This window comes from Manis javanica, chromosome 8, assembly GCF_040802235.1.
Source record: "Manis javanica isolate MJ-LG chromosome 8, MJ_LKY, whole genome shotgun sequence".
Lineage (NCBI taxonomy): Eukaryota > Metazoa > Chordata > Mammalia > Pholidota > Manidae > Manis > Manis javanica.
Window position 1 is genome coordinate 84811984 of NC_133163.1, and position 18497 is coordinate 84830480.

At 39.9% G+C, this 18497-nt stretch overlaps 1 protein-coding gene across 6 annotated transcripts in view; it reads left to right on the top strand.

Annotated features, from left to right (window-relative positions):
* Positions 1-18497, top strand: part of FMN1 (formin 1) — a 410926-nt gene that overhangs the window by 220853 nt on the left and 171576 nt on the right. For 5 of the 6 annotated variants that reach the window (XM_073211578.1, XM_017655899.3, XM_073211579.1 and 2 more), the window contains 2 exons: positions 6079-6839; positions 11093-11243. In XM_073211578.1, coding sequence (XP_073067679.1) covers positions 6079-6839; positions 11093-11243 — 912 coding nt within the window. Of the gene's footprint in view, positions 1-6078; positions 6840-11092; positions 11244-18497 lie in introns of those variants that run through there. The other variant, XM_073211583.1, reaches the window with a different exon arrangement.

Sequence of the window (18497 nt, forward strand, 5' to 3'; positions counted from 1 at the left end):
TTACTGATTGTTTTTTTTTTTTAAACTGGAATTTCTAGGCAGTAACTAATCTTGTGGCTTATACTGTGCGTGGGACTCTCAAAGAGGAAGGGGATCACATGTCTCTGTTTTGAGATTTGCTTGAAGCTTTAAAAACTTATGGGAATTTTAAATAAAAGTCAAAATTTTATTTTAACTTTTTTAAAGCTTCAAGTCTAGTTGGGTGGGTAATACAGAGGCACAAGGAAGTCTTAATATTTAAGGCTAAAGAAATAATTCAATAATCATTTATGAATCATCAACTAGCCAAGTAGTGTGCAATGTTCTGGAAGTTCAAACATGAATAAGGCATGGTCCCCAACTGCCTGCAGCTTTTTAGAAATGACCATAATACAATGGGAACCTAGAAAGTTCTTTGGCAACAAAGTTAAAAAAAACCAAAAAACTTTTGTCAAGAAGAATTAAGAAAAGTTTACAACAGAAGGTCCAGTTAAGAAGGTCCTTGGGGCTTTCACTGGGTGAAAATGGAGAAAAAGAGTGTTTTACATAGAGGAAACAGCATGTGCAAAAGTGTAAAGACATGGGAGTTGTTCATATGTTTGAATCTGTAGTGTTGCAACATAGAGAAAGTAAGCAGAAGCCAGGTTTTAAAGAGTCGTGAGTATCACGGAAAGAAGTTAGGCTTATCTGCTATGTAGAATAACTATTCTCAATATGGAGGGATAGTTCACTTATGGGGACATATCAGAATTAGGAAGGGGCATTTCCAAATTCCTTTGGAGATTCTGAAATGACCAAGTAAAACTCATTGCCAGAAAGTCCACCAATATTGTGGTGTCATAACTATCTCAGCTGCGTTTGGAGCAGAATAAAGATAAACAACAGTTACTGTTGGTTTTGACTCTAGCTTCCCATTGAAGTCCTTTGGGGAGCTTTAAGGATACCAGTGCAAGGGCACCATCTCAGACCAACTGAGTGATCTCTGGTGATGGTCCTGTCTGCCAGTATTTTTTACAAACTTCTCCAGGTGTTTGTAATGAGAGCAGGCAGAGAACTACTATACTAGACAGATAAAAATAGTGCCAATCAAGGAAAAGGATGATTGAAACAGTATGGTTTAGTTGGGACTGCTGTCTTAAGATTGTGAATTTGAATCTTTCTTAGAAGGAAATGGACATAGATTAATAGACTATTGCAGGTAGAAATAAGATACAATTAAAAATGAAAGCAATAGAAGCAATCAAGTTATAAGTGAAGGAAGGCAGATAAAACTTGAATGAAGTCTGGTAGATAAAACTTAGGGAAGACTGGAAAGATGTCCAGTGTCAGCACCTGTTTCTTTTCAAATGGTATATTGGGGGTGAATGCAGAGAAACAGCAGAGTTTTAGCAGAGAGGGTTGGGGAGAGGAAAACCCACAATACTTCATGTTTCCTAAAGAATATTTATCTACAAATGAATGGAAGCTTTGTAATTGTTTTGTTTCCTACATACAAGTACCATGTTCAGTGTGAAAGTAACGGAGACAGAATAGAGAGTCAACAGGGTTTATAAGCATTGTGTTTCCTTGACACCCAGCCTTATTCATATTTTGGAATTAAGGACCTGGGCTTGACATTTCACGAAGAGTCCTAGGATCCTAGGCAACATTGTCCAGGAGTACATGATTACACAACAGAAACCTCTACTCTCTGTGTTTGATTCATCAGATCGTTAACTATCAGATCATAGTCCTTCTAGCTATGGCTCTAGCTAAAGGAGGGGAAATAGCACATGGTTTCCATGTGCAAAGTAGAAGTGGCACTTAACAGGAAGTAGTGTGAAAAAGTGGGTTAGAAACTAGCTTTCCCAAAGGCTCAGTTCACAGTACACCTGAACTTGTGATGCTTCATTTATAATAGAGGCAGGCACAACTTGAAATAATTAATAGGGTATGGACAGATACAGAATGAATGAGGTGCTTATTACTTTAATCTCTTTGAATTACTGTGTCATGCTGAGCTCCTGAACACAACCAAGACAAACTTGGAATGATCAAAAGGGGCTGTGAAACAGGAGAGAGCAAAGATAAGTTGTTTATTTGGGCTTTTTGAATTTTAATGGCTAGAAAGGTTTTTATTATAGTCTTAGTCTATAGGCATGGAATACATGGAAATTTAGTATTTCCTTCTTATTTGGTAATTCTTTATCTCAGTGAATACAGTGTGTGAGGAAGCCATTTATGGAATCTGCTTAGTAATCTGTCCCCTTATCTTGGGTGTTTTCAGCAGAGGAGGGGTGTTGAGAAAGGAAACATTTGCAAAGGCCCAGATGCATGAAAGTGCAAGGTCCTGGGAGAGGCAAGATGTTACGTAAGGCTGGAATCCAGGCCCTGTCTGGGGAAGGGTCAGAAGCCAAACATGGAGAAAGTCAGCAGAAAACAGATCAGAGCAGCTTTCAGTGTGTCCACGCTAAAACATTTCAGTATCAGTCTTTAGTAGTGGGCAGTTATTATAGAGGTATTACAGAATAAAGATCTACATTCATTATTTTTTTAAATCCTCATTGAATCAATATAGCTACACTGTGGTAGGGAAAATCAGGTGGCTCTTGCCATTATCCAAATAAAGAAAACCCAGTGAAATGTTGAGACAGTGGGATGAAAGGAAAAGAATGAGTCAGAAATCAGCACAACTCATGGATAAGTAATACATTGGAAATGAGAGACAGCAAGGAATCCAGCATGACATTCAGTTTTCTGGATGATGACTGGGAAGATGATGCCATAAACTGCAAGGAAGAATTTCAAAGGAGAAACAAATTGAGGGCAATGATGAGTTCATTTTTGGACATGATGAGTCTGAAGTGGCTGATTTTATATATATATATGCAGGTAGGTAGACCAGAGGACAGCTTGAATTTTCTGTTTTAAGGTACCAGTTCAGAACTTAGAGTATATAAGAAATGAGTGTGGTTTACTATATGAATCCACAAGATGACCTAAAGATATTGTGTAGTGTGAGAAGGATAAATTGGTGAGGAAGACGCCTGGGGAACAACTTGTTAGGGACAAATGTGGAAGAGGAGTCCACAGATGGACTGGAGACAGCAGAGAAGTGGGAGGAAAATGGGGGTGAGTGGAGAGAGTGTTTCAGAAGTCCAGGGAAGCCGAGAGAATTTCAAGGCATGGGCAAGCAGTCAACTTTCACCATGCAGCTGAGAGGGCAGAAATCACTGAAAAGTGCTGACCAACCAAACCAGCACTCAGACCAGAGTTGCTCTAAGAAGGTGGGGCAGAAGCCACTGTTACTGGTTGAAAGGAGAATTGATGAAAAAAATAGATAAAGCAGGAGTTGTGTGCTTTTATTCCAGAAAAGTCTACTGTGAGGAAAACAGGTAAGTGAGAAAGAAAAAGTGACAGCTACAAGAGACTGAAGGGTTTGATGTCTTTATTTTTGCAGTAGATGGATAGGGCATGGAGCAGGGGAGCATGCTAAGAGTTGAAAGCAAGGTGATGTGGCCACTTGGCCAGTGGCCTCGGCGATCTGTCAGGCCACAAAGAGACAATAATAATGATAGCAAACTGATACAGTACCAACAATGTTCCAAATACTCCTCTATATTAATTCCTCTATATCTCATAACTGCCTTGTGACATGGATTGTTATTACCCTATTTTACTTAAGAGAAAAATGAGGGACAGAGAGGTTAAATACTCTGCCCAGTTTCTGCTCTATCCACAACCCTAAGCAAATACCTTATGGAGCTGCCAGAACGATACCTTGGTGTAGATGACAGCTTCAGCAGGTTCAGTGGCTCAATGGTTGAGAGGTGGAAAGGGTGGGGATGGGAACCATGGTCTTTGCTGAGATACAGTTCAGCTCTGTGGTAAAGAGAACCTTTATCTGTGGACATGTCTTTGCAACTTTTTCATATTATTAAGAAGTTGAAGATTGAGTAAAGTTAGTGGCTTATCAATATTATTTAACTCTTAACCTTCTTGGAAGAAGCTTAGTTGGGAAGAGTTAGTCTGAGTTAGTTTGATGTGGCAGAAGTGAAATAACCACCTAAGATGAAATTAGAATGTTGGCAAGTAATTCAGGGTGGAAATCAGGGCTGGAATGTGGGTGGTGGATGAGGGGTGGGGAGTAGGGGATTGAGATGGGTAGGAGGTTGAAACAAAGTTTATCTTGGTCACATAGTTGAATAAACTTGAATTATTTCCAGGCATCTGGTAATTGAACTTATGAAAGATTGGACAAACTTTTGTTTATCCTGATTGCTTAAGCTTTTCCTAGTTTTGTGCCTGTCACTCAACAAAGGTGGCATTATTTGGAAATTTTAAGGAGTATAAGTCTCTTATTCTGATATTATCATTAACATCAGTAACTAACAGTAACATTTATTCAGAACTTACTGTGTTGCTAGTAGTCAAAATGCCTACTACTTTGTGGAAAGTATGTCATTTTGCTTTCATAAAAACCCCAGAGATGGCTCACTATTAAATAGTTTTACACTTGAAGAAACTCCTGCTTAAAGACAAAGTCCCAACCCAAGGCCATAGAGCTAGCAGGCGGCTAAGCCAGCATTGAACCAGATAGTATGAATACAGAACTCAGGTGCTTAACCCTCTGTACTGTTCATGAAATAGATGGTGCCCTAAACACCCCTATTCTTTCAGAGTTGGATCAGGGCTGCCATGTCCATGTATGAGAAGATCAGATTTAGAAAACCCATGTCTCTAGTTCTACTGACCATAGCTATTTGGGGGTTGGTTTATGAGTGGAAAGGTGAGCCTAATAATAAGATAGTTACGAGTTATTTTAAGAAAGTAAAGAATCTGCATCATCTTCATATATCTTTACCTTCCCTGACTAGGCCATTAAAAAATTTCTTTACATTTTCAATGCAAAAGGGGTCTGTACTTGAATACACTTTGCTGTCCTAGATATTTGTGGGCTGGAATTTCAGTGAAGAAAGCTTTGTTGGCAATAGGAAGGTTTTTGGAACAATGATTGAATATAACGTCCACGGTTTCTCTGTCCATCCATCTGTTCAATACTACGTACTTGCTGTACTAGCTGCTGGATTCAGAAGTAAAGGTAGATACTTACCCTGATTTCATATTGTGGAGTTTATAACATGATGGGGAAGGCAGAAAGTAAGTTAACTAGGAATACTTAATTACTGTTAAATTGGATTTTGGAAACTAATACAATTGTACATTTGATTGCTCCCCTTTTAATTGAGGTTGGCTGAATGGCTTTGCCTGCTGGGAAGTGGACTAGTTAATGCCTGAGGGTAAGCTCGCTCTGTATAAAGTGTATATATAAATATAAAACTATAACTTCAGGACAGAAATAACTGGAAAGATAAGTATTAAAAAGACTGGTATCTTATAAAATATAGTTTAAGGTGCTGGGTATGTAAAAGAGAAAAATAGAAAATATTAATATTCTCATTTTCTGTGCATATATTTATTTATATTGCTCATTTATTACTATATTATGAAAGGATATGAAGCAGCACAAATACTGGTCACAGGCAACTTTGATATGGAAACTTTAAGAAAAATACATGTGTGTTATGACTTTTCCCCCCACCTTTTGTTTCTGCTGTATTGGCCCAGAAATGCCATAGGAGTGGCATTTTTTTAGGGAGAACTGTGAAAACAACAGCTTCAAACCAGAAGCATCTTCACATCTATTTTTTTAAAGTTTTCTTTTTCCAAACCAAAACCAAAAGTAATAAAAGATATATTATAGCATGTTCAACCCTTTTAATAAACTTTGAATAAACTCAAACCTTTTAATGAAGTTTTGTTTTGTATTAGATGCTAAAACTGGGTGAAAGTTCTTAGCCTTAAGAACTTTCTTTTACCTTAAGCCTTACTCCATGGTCATTATTCCCCATGAGCTCAGGTTGGATAAAATTATGCTCCTATTCCAACTGTTTAAGCTCTTGGAAAATTCGTAAAGCAAAATATACAGCCTGTTGGATTCTCAGGAGACTGTCCCCATCCTTCTGTGTTTCTGTGTGCCACAGGGATGGTACTGAATTTTTTTTCTGACATTTGTTTTTCATAAACTCTTTACTTTCTTTCCCACTGATACTCCTACAGGCTCAGTTTGAACTTCAGGCCTTTCATATCCGGGGTGAGCATGCGGTGATAACAGAGAGACTAGAAGAAACCATTGAAAATCTCAAGCATGAGGTAGAACACCGATGGCGAGGAGGACGTGAAGAGATGAAAGATGCATGCATCTCCACCAGTGATGACTGTCCTCCAAAGACCTACAGAAATGTGTGCATTCAGACAGATAGGGAGACGTTCCTCAAGCCCTGTGAAGGTGAAGGCAAGACAAGCAGAAGTAACCAAATAATACCCAAAAAGCTGAATATCTCCTCTCTAAGCCAGCTCTCTCCCCCAAATGACAACAAAGACACCCATGTACCACTGCAGTCTGTGGAAGGCATCTCATCAAGTCCACAGAAGGCTTTGCCACCCCCTCCCGCACCACCACTACCCACAGCCATCCCTCCCCCTCCTCCCCTGCCTCCTGGACTTGGCCCTTTGCACCCAGCACCTCCACCACCACCTGTGAGTACTGGGCCACCACCGCCTCCACCACCACCCCTCCCTCCAAGTGCTGGGCCACCCCTGCCACCTCCCCCACCACCGCTTCCTAACTCCCCTGCTCTGCCCAGCAGGGGGGGGCCTCCTCCGGCTCCAACGCCCCCTGGACTTATGCCCCCACCTCCTCCTGGACTGTTCTTTGGAGTCAGTTCTTCTTCCATCCAATGTCCTCGGAAGCCAGCCATTGAGCCCAGTTGTCCTATGAAGCCTCTGTACTGGACTAGAATACAAATAAGTGATAAGAGGTAAGCTTAACTCACCTGGCACATTCTTAGCCTGTGCATTCCCAGGATTTTGCACAAATAATGTTTTATTCTTACCAGGTCAGTATCTGTGTACTGTAGTGTTCATTCTCAAATATGGTACTGTGAATGCCTTGGATAGATAAGGTTGGAGTATCTGAGGAGGGTATCTGTCTCCACCATGTCTTTACTATCTTCTCTATGAATTGATGCTGGGAGACAATATGTACTCAGTGTCAGATCCTTTTCTAAGATAAATGCTCCATATTACAGACTAGAAGAGAGAGAGCCCAGGTCTAAGTTAAAGCCTTCTCCAACATCCCCACAATTAGTGAATAATCATAAAGAAACTGAGCCTCAATCTATGCTGTAGGTTCACTGAAGATTTTTAGAATATCTGTCTTGTCTTTAGATGGCATCATCAACCTCATGATATGGATATTTAGCAGGTACGTGTAATCTTTCATTTTTTATTGAAAGAACCAGACATAACTGAGTCATTAGCTCTGCAGGTCAGAGGTTAGTTTTAAAATTTAAACTTTCTGCTTGAACTCTGGTTCCCCTTACTTCTAAATGACCTCACATCTTACACCTGTTGCCCTTCAGAGAAAGTACCAGTGTACAGATAGCTAAAAAGCATCTTCAAGTTATGTAATTTGTTCAGCTGTATCTGTAAGGTGGCAAGGTATGGTTGCTTAGAAACTTTTATTAAAACATATTTGAATTGGATTTCTTCTGCCTCATTTTGGAGCCTGTCAAGAGGACGAGGAGATTGCCTCTGGACCACTCTCTAGATTTGGAGTTTATTTGTTTGCAAAGAACAGCAAATATAGAACATGTTTTTAAACTTAAATTTTTGAACTTATTCCCCAAATCAAGATGTGGTGGTGAATTTTTCAATTTATATAAAATTTTGCTTGGGGAAGGCAGAATATTGAACAAAATAACATGTAATTTGCAATTACAAAGCCAACTGGAAATCACTATAGAAGAAGTGGAATATCTTAAAACTAAGCATATGGTGAACTAAGGTGATTATATGTACTTCATATTAACCCCTTTCCTTTCACTGAAAAACAAGGGCCAAAAGTATATGTGTGGAAAATCCAGATACTTTTTTTTTTTAATGCTGGTACTTCATCATTTCCCAAACAAACAGCTAAAAGAAAATGAGATGATCCTGCAAGAGCTCCTACCATTAGCTAACGTATTCATGTTCCCCTTTTCCCATTCAAGACTCAGATGATGTTTCCTAAGAAATAATTCCCCAGAATATTTATTTGGAGTTGCGTTCCCTTATTAGTATTCTTAAATTAATGTGCAGCTATTGTAGGGTGATGAATCCCCCCGTCAGCCCTGGACTGGTGTGTTCTGTCAGCAAACAGAGCTGCTGCACACCTGGGTCTCACTGGCCTGCCTCCAACTTCATTCCCCACAAGACTTCATGAGCAACCAATATCATAGACCATAGCAGTGGGAGAGGCGGGCCCTTTGCCCGCTGTTCAAGGAGGGACAAAGTCAAGCCAGTCACTGTCTATGTTTTTCCCCTCCTTAAAGTAATGGGCCACTTTGAGAAAGAAAACAATTGAATACTCAAGCACTTACCCATTTTGCCATAAATGAGGGCTCCAGTATTGCGCAAAGATAAAAGTAGATGAATATACTAACTCTTCTGATTGGGGGCATGAGGACAGCCCTGCTTGGTGGACATGTCAAGCTTGAGCCTGCGTTTGGGGTGGGGGACTTCCCTGAGGGGATGTGTGGAGACTACAACATGCCCACTTTCTGCTGCACCACACATTTAGTCTCTCCTATTAGGGGTCTCCCAAAATGTTTTTGTGCCTCAGAGCATGACTACTTCTTTTTAAATAAAATGGCCTAAAGATTCTGGGCAGTATTCATTTATGGACAAGAGTAAAATTATTGTGGATATGTTCTTTTAGAGGAAGTGAATGGTATTTTAATATGTTGTACAACCAGAAATATAGGCACTTTGTCTTATGTACACATAATAAATTTTAGTCTTGGTCTTCTGGGGGAACAGGACTAAAATATCAATCTATGATTGCTGTTCACTACCAATATGAACTGAAACTTCACTTTGGCCATTTTTCCTTCTTTAGTGTCTGATTTCTTGATTCTAGACTAAGAAAGAGACATTTAGTTAAGGGAAAAGAAAACCTTGTTTATCTACCTTTTGGCTTCCTAATACATATTTATCTTCCTAGTCAGTATCTTTTCTACCTCCTCCCCATTCCTTCTTTCTTTCTTTTCTTTTGAGCAAAAATCAGTGGTCATAAGAGTCAACCATTATGGCATATAGTCTGTTGTGAGTGACACCTTGTTATGCCCCACCAAATGCCAGCTGATCCCAATTCACAGGGAGGGTGGTATTCCAAGCTTCTCTTATTCACTACTGAAAATGCCTTTTCCCGTAGAAACAGTGTTGTGAATGGTGATGAAGTGTTCATCCCAATTGCCAAAGCCAATTTACTCCAGAATACAACTAGTCACACTGGCCTGAGCTCAGAATCCCCGGAGCTAAGGCCAAGCAGTATAGGTGCAGGAGCCGAGGCAGATGGGCTTGAACTGTCTGCCTCACACATCACATCACCTCCCACTAGGCACCCTCTCCTCAGCTTCCCAGAACCTTTGTTGAGGCCCAGACCAGCAGCCCTGCCCATTCCAAAATTCCTTGGCTCTCTTCCATTGAGGCCTCCCTCTGAGAGTGCCACTGAAATAGGCACTTCGCATCGATGGTGTTGGTGTTTCAAACTGGAGTTGAGTGAGTGGTAAGAGGGGATGGCTGAGGAAGGAGCACATAGATGGATATACTTCACTAGAAATGTGCTCACCCTTAGGTGATGAATTCATAGGTACTCATGATACTATTATACTTTATAACATACACATGGCACATATACTCTTAAATGACTCAAATGTTATATGAGAAAAATTATAATAAAAAAGTGGAGAGAAGTAAATATGAGCAGACCAAAATGTCATATTTCATAGGATGGGTGGGCATATTGCAAAATATGGACATACAAATATGAAAGAAGTGTTCCCACCTGTTTCAAATATGAAAATCACCCTTTAGTATCACAAAGTTCTGTGGACAACCCCACATAATAATAGTTTTTTTGTTGACTGAAAAAATACATACTGAAGCAAAGGTAAGTAAGAGATACTATGAATCAACATATACATATGTTTGAAAAACAGTAAATGTGTAGATGAGACTTTTTCTATTCTATCTATGGGCATTGAGTGTGTTTAAAAGTAAGATAAGAAAGTAAGTAGACATTTAGGAGAAAATTTGTTCCAAGAGGCAATTCTGTACCTGATTCCCCAAATCTTCCTTTTCTCTGTTTCAAAACTAGAGCGCCCCTGTTTTTTGAAGACAAAACAAAACACAGTCTCCCTTGGCTGCTTTAGTTGATATCCCTGTGGGGACTGGGGTAATGGAGGTTTTTGGTGTGTTTTTATTGTTAATACTGTTGTTGGTGTGGAGTATTATAAATCAAGTATTTGTAAGTGAGCACAACCTGTTTGTTCACCTATTATGGGTCCTGCAGTGAGTTGACCTGAGCTAATCCTGGAAACTTTCTTTAAAACTAGTAGAAAAATCCCTCAATAATGAGGGTGAATGTAATAACCACATTGTTTTTCTTGTGGAACCTTCATAAAAGTGTGTATCAATGATACCTTAATAAACAAAAAAAGAAAACACCCCCAAAAAACTAGTAGAAAAATCCAAAGAGGATAAATCTTCACCTTTGTATTACATTTTTATTCTATTGAAGAAATATTCCATCAATGTGTCAAAATTGGTTATCTTTCAGCCTTTGTATGATGTGCATATTTACCCATCATGGAAAGGGCACAGACTCATGGGGGATGTAATTCATGGCCTCAACAATCTGAATCCCGGGATTTCTGGTTCCATGGGGTTTCACTGGGTCTCTTTCTCTCTCTCTCTGTCTTTGATTGTACCTAGTGACTATTCTGTTCTGGAAATGTATGTTTGCTTTAGTGTTCTATGGTGTATTCTGGTACTAAAGCAATATGTAACACAAAAAGCTTTTCTCTAAGCATTATTATAGATAGATAGATAGATAGATAGATAGATAGATAGATAGATAGATAGATAGATAGATAGATAGATAGATATTTAATAAGTTAAGAAATTAGAGGTTTCATTGTATTCTCTTCTGTTTGGTTCTTAAATTTAACTGGTCATTTTCTCTTTTAAGCCAAAATGCTACACCAACCTTGTGGGATTCCTTAGAAGAACCTGATATTCGGGATACCAGTGAATTTGAGTATTTATTTTCCAAGGACACAACTCAGCAGAAAAAAAAGCCTCTGTCAGAGACCTATGAGAAAAAAAACAAGGTCAAAAAGGTATTGGGTGGGTAATAGTAATTATGTGTATGTTTTTTTGTCATGCGTGGTAATTTGTTATGCCCTGCTGCTTGGCTTTCCCTCTGTATTCAGAAAAGGTTTTGAGTCACAGATGACAAAGAGGAGCCAGTAGTTTGAGAAACCTGTGCCTGCTCTTTTGGTGCTGAGGAAGAAGTCACGACACACTGGTTCTGCTAATGACTTGCTATGTGAGCTCGGGCTGGTTGTCTTCCTTCTCTAGGCCCTATTTCCCCTTTTCTGTAAGACAAGATTATTGATACCTGAGTCTACATGACCTGCCTGGATGTTGTGAAATTCAGTCAAAGAGGGTTTGAGGAAGTCTTGAACAGTGTGTCATGTTTGTTAGTTCTATAGTGGAGTTCATCTATTGGGTCGTATCTCAAGTAATGTGATTATGAAATCAGCTGTGCTCTACAGTGGAAAAAATGACGAAAGTCTGTGCAGTTAATCAAATCAAGTTTTCTCGCAGACTTGAATTATGAATGAAAATCACAATTTTGAATGCCATCTGTAGAAAAAGAAGACTGTGGCTTCCATACAAAAAAGCAAAAAAAGAAACCATGTATTCCAAAGTGCCTCCATGTGCCTCCTCCAGGGAGCCTTTTCTGACTAACCAGGAACTTGACTGAATGTCTCCTTATGTAATATCACATTAAGCTTATTTTTGTTCTCTATTTCTTCTTAGATCACTGTTACTTCTTTTGTTTCTCTCTCAGGATGCTTGGCAACATATTGTTTACTCATAAAACTAATTATTTCTGTTATGGTGAATAAGTATTTTTAAAACATCAAAAGTATTTGTTTTTAAAACATAAAAACACTTGGTGGTTTAATTCTTATTTCTTATCTCATAATTATTTGCCTATTCAAAGGATTTTCACTAAGGCAGTTAGTACTTGATGTGTTTATTTTGTTTCTCTGAGGGGAAAAATACCCTTCATTTAAACTCATTAATCTTTCTGAGCAGTGAGGTTGCTGTTACCCCATGGAATCCCTGCCCATGTGGAGTCTCCACTTTTTTCTTTAAGTGGAGGCAAAAATGTGGCCTTCTGGGCTTTATAGTCATGAGGCTGCTTGGAGTTTTCCATGAGCTTGAGAGTTGAGATTTTAAGTTTTAAAGAAAATAACCAGTTGAATCAATGCCAGAAAACTCCAAACCTGCTTTTTATGAGCCTTTCCCTCATGCCCATGATCAGATTTCCTGCATTGAGAAGGATCCCTTGGTCTTTTCCAAGAGTCAGATTTTTTTTTCTTTTCTCTTGAAATGAAAGTGAATTTTAGAGGTTTTGAACAGCTGAGGAGTTTCAGCACTGGTGGCCAACTCCATCAGCTTAACCACAGAATAACCCCCATACATGATGTCCAGGAGAGCACTTGCCAGATAGATCTTTTTGTAATGAGTGAAGTGGAGTATATGTTGGAGACTTAAAAACCCAGCATTCTGAATCTTGGCTGTAGGGACTCAGCCAGCATTGAGTCATCCCTGTGAACATCTCTTACATGAGCTGGTCTTTATTCATCTGTGCATTTCACATTCCTAGTTCAGAAATAGCTGTCAGAATTGTCAAGATGCTGCTGAACTCAGATACTAGTTTCTAGTTTCCTCTTCTATAATAGTATTTGAAGTTCCTATCACTGGCTCTGGTGTCAAGTAAGCAGATATATATATTCTTAAACTTTGCAGAGATCCTGGGCAAGTTAAATGATAACCTAAGAATTAGAAGGAACCTTACTAATCATGTAATGCAGACCTCATTTTGCATGTGAGATCTAGAAAGATGATGTGACTTCTAGAGTCTGCACACTTTTAACTAGAAAGACATTGATAATGACAGACCCCTGCGAGGATGTCTGAGAGACTCAGAATGGGTCTTCATTTCCTGTTATTTAAACAGTAATTTGCCCCACTGAAGATGGTGACAACTTTTATTAAGATGATTGATGTGATGTGTACAAATGAGAGTAGCCATTACTAAAATCATCAACAAAATACAGATAGACTTGTGCAAATCTAAAATATTTCCTTCAATGTGAAATCATCTGAAGTTTTCTTCAGGGTCTTCCAATAGGGAGCCAAATCTTTGAATAAAAAGACGTTTTTTGTAAAACTCCAACATGTAGATTTGGAGGTGTTTTCCTTTTACTCTAGCAGTCATTTTAAATATTAGCTATAATAGATACTATGACAGATTTGTATGGCATACGCAAACATGTGCCCTCCTCATTTGTGCCACCAGGCCACTCTGCCACTACAAACAGAGAGATCCCCAAGTTGAGAGCCAGAGCTCAAAACATCAGCTCTTAGTACTCCTATTTTTGTTGTTGTTGTTGTTGTTGTTGTTCTCTGATAACTTTCAGGACAAATCATTTAAGTTTCCTGTAGATTCCTCCTCTATAAAATGGGGAAGAGCAGCTCTTCCCAGGATTGTTACCAGGACGAAATGAAATTATGGTTATGAAAGTAATTTAAGTAGTTCCTACAACTGGGTATTAATCTTAGTTTGTGATTGATATCCAAGGTTGTTGGGGGTCTTAATGATGTTCCTTCCTGAAACTATTTGCAAGTGGTAATCTCTAGACCATTTCTGTTTTCCAGTAATTACAGAAGAATCCCCAGCTTCCCTTAGTGACACATATAGGCACATGCATGTAGTAGTCCATCTGACATTGGCTTATATACCCTTTTTGCACTTTAAAATATGAGTTTGCACTACCAATATGCCCATATTTACACTGTGTCTAAGTTACATTTGTTCCCAGGAAAGGTAGGTCAGCACCTTGACAAGGAGCCAGAAATCTGCCTTCATTGTCTGAGATTCTTTTTCCTGCTGCCTGTCAAAGAAGTAGCTCCTGTGAAACGCTTTCCAATTGCTTTCTAAACTTGCCCAACAAATTTCAGAAAATTAGCATGACCTGCCACTATTCTCTTGAAATGCCACAGTCTCACTTTGAATTATAATTTCTGTACTGTTCCCTCCTCTGTAAAATACAAAGCATCATTCTTTCCCTCTGCTTTTTTCATAGGTATTTCTCAAGAATTAATGAGATAATGGCTATTCCCTGAGCACTCTGGGGTGGGGTGGGGGTGAATGGAGAGGGGTACTGATGGTCCAGCAGACACTATTCTGTTGAAACTTCCCGGCGTCAAAAGCCTTCAAGTTGTAATTTGGCCACTTTGGCGAGGATCATAGCTGTAATGTTCAAATCCCAGACTTGGTGTCTCAGTTTAGTGGGGAGGGAAGAAGGGTGGAAGGAGAACATTGTTTGGAAGCCTGAACATAAATTTATAGGGTTTTCATAACCTGTTGCCTTCCAAGTTTATATAATTTCAGTTTTTGTGTACCAAGATAATTTCTCTGGGCTGCCTCGGGTAAGGTATGTGCATTATTATTATTTTTTTGCCTCAGGAGTTGGAAGGAGTTTGCCAACGTTTTTATAGTTTGCATATGTTTGAAAGATGAGCAGGGAGGTTAGGCGTTATCATCTATAGAAATGAGTGAGATAACTTGTTCCTGTGTTGCCAGAACACGGCCTTGTGGTCATTAGTGTTATGTCCAGATTCCTTGAGTGATAATCAGGGCTGTCCTGTTCTTCAGCTTAAAGGCTCCTGACTGGCCAGGTCTACCAAGAGCAAGTGAGAGCTTTTTCTCCATGACAGGCATCAGTTTATAGAAATTCTGCCTTATAAATTTTATTTGGAAATAAGAGGGCCCAAAAAGTTAAGTTGTACTTTTATTGTATTTATTTATTTTTTTAAAAAAAAAGGTGGTTAGAGCTTGTCAAGTAAGGATATCAATGATTCAGAGTTTTGAATCTGAAAATTATTCTGGGAGTTCAGCTATATTTCTCTTGTTGGGTGTTAAACAGTAACTTAATCTGGACTCGGACCTCCAGCCCGCGGCATCATTAGGATGCTCATTACTGCCCCCAACCACAAGAGGGCACCTTAGAATGCTGAGATACAAAGCTAAGTTCGCCTCTGTCCTAGAGCCCGTGGAAAATGGAACCTCCAGGGCAGTAACTGCCCCTCAAGCGTCCTCCTTAGTCTTGTCAAATCTCCTTATTGTGGACCAGGAGGCCAAATTTCACTGCAAATTTTCCACCCAAAATATTGGAAGCCAAATGCATATTAGAAAGGATTGTAAATATTAGCAGAATAGAAATCATTAGTAGGCATAGTTCCAGTGCTTAGAATGAATGACTGCAGTATAAAAATTTATGAAGTTTTAGACTTATCCCCATTGGGACTAATTCTGGAATCACCTCCCCCTTAAACCCCCATATCACACACAGCTTTTTAAATCTTCTATATTAAAGGGAGTAAAGACTTGGAGTTATCTAATTGGAAAAAAAAAAAGTATGATTAGATATACAAGATAGGCTAAGAGAGAACCAAGCTAAATATTTGTTTTTTTAAAAGGGTTTACCCTTTCCTCCTAGTGGAGGAAAGTTGTGAAGTCTTGCCTATATTCTTCTGGACCTCACCCAGGTATGCTTAGTACAAGGCTCTTTTGTAAGACTGTGACATGGCTGCAGCTAGCTTATGGCTTGAGAATGAGTGCCAGTGCTAGGACCCTGATGGGGCAGTGACTCCTCTGGCCTCCAGTTCTAAGCTACAAGTATGTGAGGATATAACAAGAAGAGGCAAGAATATTACATGTGCATTTAAGTCACAAACCGAGTTCACATGGATGTTTGCACAATCTAACTCATATAAGTGTTTTGCAGAGGCGCACGCATCTACAAGACACAACAGGTCAAAACAGCCCAACAAACTCGTAGATGCTTATGGGTATGTGCTTAATACGAATGGAGAGAAGTCCTATTAACCTTGCATTTATGTAGCATCTTTCAAGTGAAGGTGACAACACGTGAAGATTTCAATAGTGATAATAATAATGGCTAATGCTAAGTAAGTGATTTTTGGTTACCTGCTTGGCATGTTTTAATCTATTTAATCATCACCAGAACCCAGTAAAATGGTTGAGATTATTATGCCCATTCTGAAGGTGAGGAAGATGGAGTGTAGAAGGGTGTAGAAGACCTTGCCTAGCATCACACAGCCCCTCAGTGGTGAGGAAGTTAATCCAACAGCAACCCCAGAGCCTATCCTCTTAATTATTTGACAAGTGGTCTGTTGGTCAGGGTTTAACTGTTAGTCCAGACTTTAAATTCACTGGGAGAAGTCTGAATTGTATTCTCTGGATTGGTTAGTGAAAGAAGTGCTGGCTTTGGTTTCAGGAGAACTGGTTTCTCTTCTGGCTCTGACCTTAAGCAACTGGCAAAACCCAGGCAAGCCCTTCACATTCCTGAATCTCAGGGCTCTCGTCTGTCAAAAGAGGAGAACTCTGACTCAATGAATTCCAATGATCTACCTGGTCATTGCTTCCACTTTGCATATGGGGACACTCAAGATCCACTACCTCCTGTTTTACTTATTAGAGATCAGATAGACCAGGGACTCAGTGTGAACCAACATCTCAGCTCCCAGAACCAGGCCCAGTCTGACAGCTCGGGCTGCCCGACACCGTCAGCGCCATGTTGTGCGTGGGAGCTCAGGGAGTGAGTGTTAGGATTTATAACAGCCCAATCATAAGGAACATCCATGTATTGGAGAATTGTTTTAGAATTAACTGCTTCTTTATGTCCTGAGGGATTGCAGGATGGGAATATGATGGGGAAAACTGTAATGGAAGAAGGTGCCAGGGGTCTTGTCTTGAAGGTGCATAGTTAACATTTGTGTGTCCAGTCACGTAACCTCTCTGGCCTTAGTTTCTTTAGCTGTCATGGTATCCAGACTGGATTTCGTAAAGATGCTTTCCAGATGCAAAATATCAGATTATATCTGTATGTGGACACCTTCACACTTACATTCTAAAACTGCAAGGATACAAGTATGTGCGTAGAATGAAACAGCGAATTGGGCCTGGTGTAGTCAGTGAGCATCACGGGATATACTGCAAACCAGCCTCACAGCCACAAGGTCTCTTCCTTCTAAGATGAAAGATTTCTTTTCTCATGCTTATCTCTACTTAAAAGAAAAATGCATTTGGCAGCATTTGTCTCACACTTGTCATTACTTAACAAAAAAAATGCCTTGGTCAAGCTGGCCAGTCCACATTGGCTGGTGTGGCCTTTCACCATTATCCCCTCCATCTCCTGAGTTTTCAGGGTCCAGAGGCCAAACCAAGAGTTCAGGTTACACCAGACGAAACTGTCCGTGTGTCTCCAAGGATAGTCTGGCTTGACCCCAGTGCTATGGCCACACTTTCAATTTTTGATAAAATACCTTTTTGCCCAGAGCTTTATTTCATTTTAGGCCTGAACTGATTTCTCTCCAGCTGAGGCTAATTTGCATGGCTGTAAACACGGACCTTACAAAGCTCACCAACTGTGATAAAAGCAAAGGAAACCTGAGACCACTGGAAACTCAAAAATCCATCTTCAGTATCTGAGCCTGACTCAGAGTCATGCCTCAGCTCAGGAGGCTGCCAGCATGCAGCAGCTAAAGAAATGTTATTCTGATTGATCTGATTAGGGCAGCAAGGTTAGCCATGGTCAATTTACAAAGACAGTGTGAGAAGAAATCATGTGTGTAGCCATGTTATGGGTCAGTGAGGCCCCTGCCAGAAGTTATGAAAAGCCACAGCTCTGCCAGGACCACTGTCAGATCTCCTAGGTAGGGCATGAAGGGGATTGGAGAGTTACCAGCCCCTGCAGTGGAATGAATGACAAAAGGGATTGGGCTGGGAAGAGCTAGTGAATCGTGCTTGCTTCTAGCTGGGTTCCTTTCCTGCCAAGCCCCTTGCATGTGAGTGGGAGAGCCTGGGAGTTCCCCATTACAGTGTGAGCAGGACTACCCTTAGCTCTTCACTGCAATGGAAGGAAGAAGGTGGAAGGGCTCATTTGAGAAGGACATAGGTCTCTAGATTGATCCACAGAGGCAGCCAGATGGAACCTACTGGGCATTTTGATCCCTTCCTCCACCACAAGAGTGTTTTAATTGGGATCTGGCTGCAGGCCCTGGTTACTAAATAACCTGAGTTTTAGTGTTTTCATTTTCATTAATTAGCTTTTTTGCCAGGTACCTTATTAGTCAATTAGGCATTTTGCATGTGCAAAATATCCTAGAAGGTGAGATGGGGTCTTTAAAAATAGTCTAGAGCTGCAAGTACCAGGGGGTTAATTCATGACCTAATTATCACATCACTTTCTACCCTCTTGTAGACTCTC